Genomic DNA, 11212 nt, shown 5'->3' on the forward strand with positions numbered 1-11212 from the left:
GTCTTCACGACATGGCGGCGGCGGCAACAATACTACAGCGAGAATAAAAGTTACGCCTTCTTTCTTTGCGTGAACATTTGGGCAGCGTTATGCAAATCTTCCCACATCGTGAGGTAGATATGTGGGGGTGTGTTAGAACGAGCCGTTTTAGGTAGGCGTGGTTGACTCTTAACTTTTATAAAGAATATCTCTTTGGATTTGAGACTTTAGTCTTTGTAACTTTACAGATCTTCTTTATGCACCAAGAGCTTGTAACGCTCCAAAGAGAAAGGAAAAATTTAAATAGCATCATATGACCCCTTTTAAGCTTATTTATTTCAGTTAGTTGCTGAGGCAACATTTCTAGTTTAGTTTAACAAGTTTAGATTTAAGCTTTTTAAGTTTAAGTTAGTTTTTTCATGTAATATTTTTTCTCTAATTTATTTTTTTTCTATTATTTTTATAACACTGCTCTCAAATGAATAAATGCAAAACTGACATCTGACAAACAATTGTTTCACAAGTTACCATCATTGTGGTCCATTTCAGATCCAGTCCTTGACCCAGAAGATTTGGGAAATGAAGGGTACAAAGCAACGAACCAAACTGAAGAAGGTTAAGAAGTCACATGATGCCAAGCTCGATGCGCTGACTGAATTCAAAATGTCAGCAAAGTCAGATTTCAAAGCCAACCTGAAGACAGTAAAGAAAGAAGATGAGAAGGTAATGCATTCTATTTCTGTTTTTTAGTCTTTTGGCATTATAATTTATTATTATATATACATTATATTATATTAATTTGTCATTTAAATAAATCAAAGCTCATTCTAAACCTATTTTTATCTATTTGTCCCATTGATAGAAAGAAGAAGTGACTGACTGGCGTAAGAATGTGGAGGCCATGTCTGGAATGGAGGGCAGGAAGAAGCTGTTTGATGCTGGACAGTAAAAAAAAAACTACAAAGTAAACTTGTCACTTGACATCCAGCACATTTATTACCTGTGTTGCTGTAAAAAACAACAAAAAACCTGTGTTGCTGTACTTCTCAGACTCTGTAACAATAAATGTGTACCAAGATGAGAAGGCTTCCAATATACACAGTTTGAAGCAAGAAAATCCAAAACATACAAATATGATGTCTTGTGACTAATAATGTCAATTAAGCACAGAAAAACTGTTTATAATGTTCATAGGTTTAAGTGTTTTGTAGGTGACTTTAGGACTTAGCGTGTCTTTACCAGCTGTCCTTTACTGCAATTTATGGACAGTCTACAAATGTGTCTACATCTGAATCTAAATTTGATACTTTGTATATTAAATGTTAAATACATGATATATGCATGAGAGCTATAATGAGACTGGAAGTGAATTGTATGCAATGTTGTGAAATAGTGCTGTTCAGGAATAAAAGATGTCAGATATTGTGTAACACGTTCTACACTACTGGAAGTAAAAATTTCAATGTAATGGCATTCCAAAATTAAATGACCCCATGCGACAAAGAAACGTGTTGTGTCACCATGCAATTTCCTTGCAAAACAAATACTGTCCTTGAAATGCATTGCTGCACTTGGTTGTGTACCTTGCAAGTGCATAACTGGTTTTAAGTTACCACATGCTATGTGCATATTTACCCAAATTCAATGTAGCGATGGTATCCTTTATTTGTATCTCACACTCTACGGAAACCCTTTGGGAACCTACTGGAAATGTAAACAAGATTGTACGAGTATAAAAAGTGACGAGACAGCACATACCCTTCATATCTTCATGTTGTTCCATATTAAACTGCTGACTGAAGTTATTCGACTTTCATTATTGATTCATTCAAGCTAACTAGGCTCTGTAGATGTTTTCAGAGCTGCAGTAGAGGTCATACAGTTACTGGCAGAGCAAAGCCTCTTCTGCCTTGTAGGGTCAAACAATGGGAAATGAAGAGTGACTTGCAGTGGACAATGTGTGCAATTGTGTTTTGATGGTGCTGAGTAAAATGAGCCTCAGGGTGAAAGGCTTCAGTCTATTTTAGTGAGCCACTCAGAGGAGGCCAAAGAGGCCATAAAATTTGCCTGGGTTTTCTTGTGCACTGCCATTGTCACACTCTCATTCCCTCGGAGTGGTCTTTGGAGGAACAGGTATCTATTTGGCACTGCTAACTGTAAAAACAATGCATTTAATTGCTCTAAAACTAACAAAATTACCCATGAGATATAACTGCTGACATCAAATTAATGCATATAGCATAGCTCAGATAGTTTGGTCTTTAAAAACTTTGATGAGACATGGCTGGTTACATTGTTGAGATCTCTTCTTAAGCCATAGGATATTAAAGTAAAATTCTCAATTTGCACCTCATTTGGTCTCATTGCTCTCTAGGAGAAACATTTGAGATGTTCTTTTTTCTTGAGGGCTTTCTGATTCTGGTTCATCCACCAGAAACATATTACTGTGTAATGCTGAGAAGGGGTGCTAAAAAATTGATAGTGCATACTGCTTATGAAGTGAATTATGATTTTTAGACATGTATTCCATAATAATAATTGTGCTTATCAGTCACCAATCTTTATATTTTGACTAGTGATTTGCACCAGATTAGTCATAAAAAGGAAGTACTTAGAAGCTCACAATGTCTGAGTCGTAAGTATTCAGTCTTTTAAGTTGTTAATATCTATATCTGCTATCTTGTTGTAAATGTATATGTTCAAACCATGCCTATTTTATTTCTTTTCATAAACTGAAAATTGCCAATTTAGACAGGTAAGTAGATTTTATTGCTTTAAATTTTTGTATATGGCAAAATCATTTTATTTGTTTCAACAAAATCCAATTGTGCTTGATTCTTGCAGCAACCCAAACCTAAGATTTCGGCATCCAGGAGATTGTTCTTAAAGGTATTCAAGATTCAAGATTCGTATTTCTCGCGTACACAGTTATATAGAGAATATATAACCAGCAGTGAAATATAAATCAGGTCCGCTTTATAGACTGTGCAATAATTTTATAAAGTATATAACAAGAAATAAACCAAGGTATTTGGTTCTGTTTGTTTTACAGAGAAGATATAATTAAAAAAGATGGTGCATTTACCAATCCTTCTGACATGTTTTGCTTCAGACAAAGCTGCTGAAGAAGGCAACATCTATGCTTGTGAATGAAAAAGAGGAGAAGCAGAGGGAGAGAGAGACCACCTTGCGTGAGAGAGTGCCACCTCTACAGCTGTCCGGTCTGTCTGTTCAAGAGCTTCAGGTAAACCTCATTTAAAATGACGCTTTATAAAATAATATTTTTTTAATTAGATGAAAATATATAAATGTAATTATCTATATATATAATTTAAAAATGTATTAATTTTTTTAATTATTAGTAAAGACTTGGTGCAATCTGTATGCAACATAACTAATGTTGGAAAATGTAAAGTAGTTTCAGTGACTTCATATGCTAGAAATAGCATTGACAACCACTCTTTTGTAGTTTCCTTTTGATCCAATAATTTGTTTTCAGAGAACTGCATCAAAAGATTGATGTTGTAGATGAAGAGAGGTACGACATCTCCGTCAAGGTGGCCAAAAATGAAAAGGAGGTACTACTCCATCAGGGGAATCACCTTTTATCTTATTAGATTCAATGGAAATACACTGGATTTAACTTTATGTTGATCCACTATAATAAATGCAAGTGTCTGCTTCAGACTGCAGATTTGAACATCAAGATTACCGAACTTAGAGGTAAAATGAAGAGACCTGCACTGAAGAGGGTGAAGATCTCAGCCGATGCCATGTTGGGTGCTCTTCTGGGCTCCAGGGTCAAAGAGTCTGTGGATTTCAAAGCCAACCTCAAGACAGTCAAGAAAGAAGAGGAGAAGGTCATGTGACATTTTAAGGGGGAAAAAAATAAAATTCTGAGTGGTAATGTATATGTATTTTTGAGCTATTTTAACACACCCCTGTTGTTACACCTGTTACTCTCACAGAAAGAAGAAGTGACTGACTGGCGAAAGAATGTGGAGGCCATGTCTGGAATGGAGGGCAGGAAGAAGCTGTTTGATGCGGGACAATAGAGGATGAATTAAAAAATGATTTTATGGTTTGTTTTTCAATGATCTTTTGGTTAAGAATGTCTTACTTCAAATATTTTATCTAGACTTTAAGCACTGAATTTTATTTGTTTTCTTACAGGTGACAACTACACCAGAATTCAAAAACTTCTTAAATTGAATGTATAAATCAATGCAAGTTCATATAATACATATATCCTACTTTAATAATAGCTTAGGATTATAGTTTAATATTTTATTTTAGTTAAAAATTTTAGTTAAATTATTTAGACAAGAAGACGGTGCCTCAAACTTACTTGATGTCTAAAGTACTTAGAAGCTCACAATGTCTGAGTCGTAAGTATTCAGTCTTTTAAGTTGTTAATATCTATATCTGCTATCTTGTTGTAAATGTATATGTTCAAACCATGCCTATTTTATTTCTTTTCATAAACTGAAAATTGCCAATTTAGACAGGTAAGTAGATTTTATTGCTTTAAATTTTTGTATATGGCAAAATCATTTTATTTGTTTCAACAAAATCCAATTGTGCTTGATTCTTGCAGCAACCCAAACCTAAGATTTCGGCATCCAGGAGATTGTTCTTAAAGGTATTCAAGATTCAAGATTCGTATTTCTCGCGTACACAGTTATATAGAGAATATATAACCAGCAGTGAAATATAAATCAGGTCCGCTTTATAGACTGTGCAATAATTTTATAAAGTATATAACAAGAAATAAACCAAGGTATTTGGTTCTGTTTGTTTTACAGAGAAGATATAATTAAAAAAGATGGTGCATTTACCAATCCTTCTGACATGTTTTGCTTCAGACAAAGCTGCTGAAGAAGGCAACATCTATGCTTGTGAATGAAAAAGAGGAGAAGCAGAGGGAGAGAGAGACCACCTTGCGTGAGAGAGTGCCACCTCTACAGCTGTCCGGTCTGTCTGTTCAAGAGCTTCAGGTAAACCTCATTTAAAATGACGCTTTATAAAATAATATTTTTTTAATTAGATGAAAATATATAAATGTAATTATCTATATATATAATTTAAAAATGTATTAATTTTTTTAATTATTAGTAAAGACTTGGTGCAATCTGTATGCAACATAACTAATGTTGGAAAATGTAAAGTAGTTTCAGTGACTTCATATGCTAGAAATAGCATTGACAACCACTCTTTTGTAGTTTCCTTTTGATCCAATAATTTGTTTTCAGAGAACTGCATCAAAAGATTGATGTTGTAGATGAAGAGAGGTACGACATCTCCGTCAAGGTGGCCAAAAATGAAAAGGAGGTACTACTCCATCAGGGGAATCACCTTTTATCTTATTAGATTCAATGGAAATACACTGGATTTAACTTTATGTTGATCCACTATAATAAATGCAAGTGTCTGCTTCAGACTGCAGATTTGAACATCAAGATTACCGAACTTAGAGGTAAAATGAAGAGACCTGCACTGAAGAGGGTGAAGATCTCAGCCGATGCCATGTTGGGTGCTCTTCTGGGCTCCAGGGTCAAAGAGTCTGTGGATTTCAAAGCCAACCTCAAGACAGTCAAGAAAGAAGAGGAGAAGGTCATGTGACATTTTAAGGGGGAAAAAAATAAAATTCTGAGTGGTAATGTATATGTATTTTTGAGCTATTTTAACACACCCCTGTTGTTACACCTGTTACTCTCACAGAAAGAAGAAGTGACTGACTGGCGAAAGAATGTGGAGGCCATGTCTGGAATGGAGGGCAGGAAGAAGCTGTTTGATGCGGGACAATAGAGGATGAATTAAAAAATGATTTTATGGTTTGTTTTTCAATGATCTTTTGGTTAAGAATGTCTTACTTCAAATATTTTATCTAGACTTTAAGCACTGAATTTTATTTGTTTTCTTACAGGTGACAACTACACCAGAATTCAAAAACTTCTTAAATTGAATGTATAAATCAATGCAAGTTCATATAATACATATATCCTACTTTAATAATAGCTTAGGATTATAGTTTAATATTTTATTTTAGTTAAAAATTTTAGTTAAATTATTTAGACAAGAAGACGGTGCCTCAAACTTACTTGATGTCTACTTGATTGTTTCTGTGATGTTGAGCCCATTTTCTGTCTTAAAAATAAAAACAGATAAAAAAAAGACTAAATATTTGGACCCTTACTTTCAAAAAATGCTAACTGCCTGAAGCTTAGGACTTAATATCCCAGTAGCCCCTTACTGCAGAGCACAAGATCCAGGGGGCATGATTGGATCCAGATCCAACTCCTCCCACCTAACATATACCTAAACCTACCCGTCTCCACCCCCTGATCCCTAAAACCACCCATCTCCACCCCTAAACCTACCAATCTCCACCCCCTATATGTGGATCCAACCATGCCCCCTGGATCTTGTGTTCTGCATTGAGGGTGGGGCTCCACATCCGGGGCAATCCTCCGCTCAGTCGCTCTGCATTGCGCTGGCTCGTTGATCACGGCGGTGATGGGCTCTCCATCATCGGTGGGCTCGGGCTGATGCTCCGCACCGCGGGGAGATGGTGGGTAAGGGGAAACACAACAGAAACAAAAACACTGAGAGAAAAAACGGAAACAAAAACGTAGGGTAGACACACGGAGGTAACTGTATTTGGTCGGGTCATCTGTCACAATACGCTGGAGCACGGACACGAGGAAATGAGGAGACGTGGAGATTTTACAGAACGTGAGTCTTTTAATGATCTAATAGGGAGACACAGAGCACAAGGATGACGTTCACAACAAGTAGACCCGACCGAGGAGAAATGCACAGACAAGAACTTATAAACACAGGACAATTACCAAACACAGGTGCACAGAATGACTAATTAACTAAACGAGGACAGGAACATGACCAAATAAGGGAACACAGGAACAGAAACAGGGGCAAAACATAACAAAACAGGCCCATGATCCTGACACCTTGATAGTGCGATGGGCCTTTTTCACATTTCCGGGTTTCTCAGCAGCAGACGTCGTCATAGTTGTGTAAACTTCTATAGCAGTGAATGGGAGACTACCACAAATATATTTTTTGCATTTTGCTCAAATAGCAAAAGAAAAACTCCATGATAGTGTTTTCATGACTTTCAAAAAAAGGAAAAAATAGAGAGAGACTGATAATGGCAGACAGTAGAGAGAACGATGTCAAATTTATTATCACTCTCATAGACACTGAATTAGAAAAACCCTCACATTAGTGTTAACTAGATTTTTTGTCATTTGATGCAAAGGTTATATAATACAAAGTATAGTATTATAAATATATATGCATTTTTTTTTAAAAATGTAAAAAAACAAAAAATATAAAAAACTTTGGAGGATTTACGATGCTGATGACCATTGAAACGCGTCATCACAGTCTTGTGAAAAGGGTCCATTGTACACTCTAATCAACTACAATTGCCATTTTTTCTCACAATTGTGAGTTTACGTTAAGCAATTCTGACTTTTTTCTCACAATTCTGTGTTCACATCTCACAATTCTGTTGTTTCCACCATGGAATAAAAAACTTGCAAATTTTATAGTTTATATCTCGCAGTTCTGAAGGAAAAAAGTAAGAATTGTGAAATGAAACATTTTTCATATTTTTTAAAGGGGTCATATGATGCGATTAAAATTTTTCCTTTCTCTTTGAAGTGTTACAAACTCTTGGTGCATCTATGACATTTTTTGTTATATGACTTATTTTTTTACTTTAGTCTATATCTCACAATTCTGAGAAAAAAAGTCAGATTGTGAGATATAATATCAGAATTGCGCAATTACATTTTTATTTTGTGGTGGAAAACTGTCACTCACATGAGATTGAAACAATAAGCAAACAACATTGATACAATGATCCAATCAATTCCTGATGGACAAAACTAGTCCCAGCCCACATTTTTTCTCATCACATGGATAAACGTCACAAAAAAGAAGACAGATGAAGACTGTAACTGGACTACACACACACACACACTCACACACACAATGCTGTAGCTTGAATGTAATTGCGCATGTAAACATATTTAATGTCATTTTTTATTATATCCGTTTTTCTTGACGTCTTAAAGGGCCAGCTATAATTATATTTCCATCCAGAAAATATAATTAGTGTCATAATATGATTTAAAAAAAAAAAAACTACTACATATTGCAGTTTTCATATGAACACCATACGCTCTCTTTAAATGGCTTTGTACACTCTCAGATAAAAAATTACAAAAGCTGTCACTGGGGCGGTACCTTTTCAAAAGATTTACCTTTAACGAGTCCATATTGGGACCTTAAAAGAACATATTAGTACCTAAAGTGTATATATTTGTACCTAAAAGGTACCGCCCCAGTGACAGCTTTTGTAATTTTTTATCTGAGAGTGTACAAAGCCATTTAAAGACAATGACTTCTTGCATTTGGCATCCCATCATCTGGCCATAATGCCTAAAAATAAATCCAGGACAAATGGCAGGTGGTAATTCACTACATATCTCTTGGAGTATCACCTCTCAGGGAGAATGAGGTGTGACGAGGGCAGCTCACATTACAACAAAACAGTGCTTCCACCTGCTCACTGTCCTCTAAACCCAAGAAATAATTTATACCACATCGCCTCCTGCCAGCTATTGGTCGCTTAATGTGCATGGAAATTATCACGTTCATGAGATAGCTGTCATGGCATAACATCATAACGCAATTAACTGGAATAAACATGGAAACAATTTGATATTTGTTATTTCCACTTCCTCTCTTTTTTATTGTTGTCTGACATCTTATCCTTTCCGTTTTTCATAGATAATGTTTTTAATATGAGTACAGGTTAGTTGTACCGTAATAAGTGCTAAATGCTTATACCAGTTTGCCTTATTTACTTTTATAGACTGTCATTTCCACACAAATTTATTTCTGTTATGGCTAGCATCACCTTTAGACCTTTGAACTGGTCATCAATATGGTTTTGGCCACAAAAAGAGGCATTCAAACCCGTCCACACTGCATAACTGCATGTCTCTGTCCAAATGAAAGTTTTACTACGCTAGTTTACTGTGTGAACAGTAAATGTCAGTAGTGGGGTCTATTTTAGGGGTCTGTTTTAGTGAGACGTTCCCATGCGTGCTGAAACTATAAATCCAAGTATTTTCTTTTTTCCTCGGTCAGCCAGTTAACCTCCACTACTGTCTTTTCTTCTTCTAGCAGGTATGTCTTTTTCAGTGGTCATAAGAGGCTAGCAGCTATGTGTTTGCTTAGTTTTTGATGGCAAATGCATCATTATTCAGTTGTTAGAAAGGGGTTATGGATTATATTATTATTAGCTGTGATGGTATATGTTAAAATATTTATTTATTATTTATCCAAAACTGGTAAGAAATTGGGCACAGTTGCATTGTTATCTGTTCAGATGTCTCTCAAATTGGTGATAATCCAGGAAGATTTTCATCTATGCTAAAACTCACGGACGTTATGCACAGAACTCCTACTGCTGTGTGAGGACTAATAGGTCAAATGGATGGATTAAAGAGTCCGACTACCAGTGTCATTGACGAATTAGTATTAATTTAAGCATGATCCTTCAAAGATTGCATAAATGATACACATTATATTAAATATGGAAAGTGAGAAGAAAATTAGGTTCTGTTTTAAGTTAGAATTTTTTTTATTTCATATTTTTTATTTATTTTGCTGTGCTATAAAGCTTTTTTTTTTCTGGAAATGTAACTCATTCTTACAAACGTTGCCTAACATTTAAATATTAAATATGATTAAATATGTTTGCATATAGTAGTCAGCTTACCATGTCTAATGCATTTGAAAAGTGATCATTGTGACTTGCAATAGGACATCATATGGTTCCAACATTGTCTTTAAGTGACTTTATATTTAAAATAAAACTCCAGTTTTCTTTGTCAGGTCATTATGCCATACCAGACAACAGTGTGTTGTTATTTTTAACTAAGACTAAAACTATTAAAAATAATTTTAATTAATTGAAATAAAGCTGAAATAAAATAAGAAATTAATAAGATCTAAATAAATATTAAATTACAAATTAAAAAATTCAAAATAAATTAAAGATAAACTAAAATGAAAATGAAACTAAAAATTTAAAAATGAAAGATAATTCTAAATACTTCTAAATAAAAGTAGGTTATATAAATAACACTAAAATAGCACTGCATATGGTTCAAATGCTTGTTATCTTAAATACTCTAATTTGCTAGTTTTCTAGTATGTGTTTCACAGTACAGATGTTATTTTACAGTTTACAGTTATTTTATTTCACAGATAAGTGAGGACTACAGAAGGATGTCTGACGTGTGAGTATCTTCACCTTCATCAGTAATAACCAGCTATTTATGAATTATGATATCGGTCATGTCTCTATCAACATTCTCTACTATCTATGCTCCAATGGCTGCTTCAACCGAAGCCCCCAACCAAAGCAAAAACCCAAGATCACTTCAGCTCATCGGTTGGGCTTCAAGGTGAGCGCCACTTACTGACCACAGTTATACACACAGTTTGCTGGATAATTTGTGTGCTCAATTAGAGAGATTCTACATTTGATAACAAAAGTAATACATTTTTCTTTTGATATGACAACAATGCACCTGTCATCCTGAAGATAAGGCTGCTAAATACAGCACTGGAAATGCTGAAAGTAGAGAAGCAGGATAAAGAAAAGGAGAGGGAGCAAGTGCTCAGTGAGAGAATTCCTCCGCTCCATCTTTCCAGTCTGTCAGTACAGGCATTACAGGTACAATTAGCCTAAACTATTTCAATAAATCATTGAACTCCATTTATAAAACTTAAAGGTGCTGTATGTAGGATTGACACCGAGTGGTTGAACTAGGTATTGCAGTCCAAATTCAAAATATTAGAGAGGGTTTTTTTCACCCGGCCCCTCCTCCTCAGACTTGATGCACACGCAGGTTGCCAGATTGACGACACCAACAGGAACGAGCGCACTTGACGATGAATGAAATGAAATACGCTGTACGCTATACGACTGTAGCATTGTTTTTCAGATAAACAAGCATGTTAACTTAGCATGTTTCTTAAATATCTGCAAACATATTGTGGTATTTTTATACTTTAGTAGAGTCAAAAACTTACATACAGCACCTTTAAGAGAACACTGACTTTGATGAGACCTTGCTTCTATTAACAAACAAGAAGCCATAATAAAGAATGCATTTTCTTTCTT

General features: G+C 35.1%; 3 protein-coding genes and 1 pseudogene across 4 annotated transcripts in view; all 4 read left to right on the top strand.

The window, feature by feature from the left end:
• LOC107716699 (troponin I, slow skeletal muscle-like) overlaps positions 1–1773 on the top strand; it is a 5469-nt gene extending 3696 nt beyond the window's left edge. The window contains exons 7-8 of the mRNA XM_016523215.1: positions 529–702; positions 842–1773. Of these exons, the coding sequence (XP_016378701.1) occupies positions 529–702; positions 842–928 (261 nt within the window). The 3' untranslated portion in view covers positions 929–1773. The remainder of the gene's footprint in view (positions 1–528; positions 703–841) is intronic.
• Positions 1774–3376: 1603 nt separating this feature from the next.
• LOC107716629 (troponin I, slow skeletal muscle-like) lies at positions 3377–4034 on the top strand (annotated as a pseudogene).
• Positions 4035–5129: 1095 nt separating this feature from the next.
• Positions 5130–5787, top strand: LOC107716630 (troponin I, slow skeletal muscle-like). The gene is made up of 4 exons (XM_016523123.1): positions 5130–5146; positions 5232–5310; positions 5419–5592; positions 5701–5787. Exons 1-4 carry the CDS (start codon positions 5130–5132, stop codon positions 5785–5787), a joined length of 357 nt encoding a protein of 118 aa, XP_016378609.1.
• A 3343-nt stretch (positions 5788–9130) lies between these two features.
• The window catches only part of LOC107716698 (troponin I, slow skeletal muscle-like), a 7864-nt gene continuing 5782 nt past the window's right edge, over positions 9131–11212 (top strand). Inside the window, exons 1-4 of one of the 2 annotated variants that reach the window (XM_016523213.1) lie at positions 9131–9204; positions 10291–10322; positions 10436–10490; positions 10631–10762. In XM_016523213.1, coding sequence (XP_016378699.1) covers positions 10312–10322; positions 10436–10490; positions 10631–10762 — 198 coding nt within the window. In that variant the 5' untranslated portion in view covers positions 9131–9204; positions 10291–10311. Of the gene's footprint in view, positions 9205–10290; positions 10491–10630; positions 10763–11212 lie in introns of both variants that reach the window. The other variant, XM_016523214.1, reaches the window with a different exon arrangement.

This window comes from Sinocyclocheilus rhinocerous, unplaced genomic scaffold (genome assembly GCF_001515625.1).
Source record: "Sinocyclocheilus rhinocerous isolate Xijiao unplaced genomic scaffold, SAMN03320098_v1.1 scaffold1201, whole genome shotgun sequence".
In the NCBI taxonomy this organism is placed as follows: Eukaryota; Metazoa; Chordata; class Actinopteri; order Cypriniformes; family Cyprinidae; genus Sinocyclocheilus; species Sinocyclocheilus rhinocerous.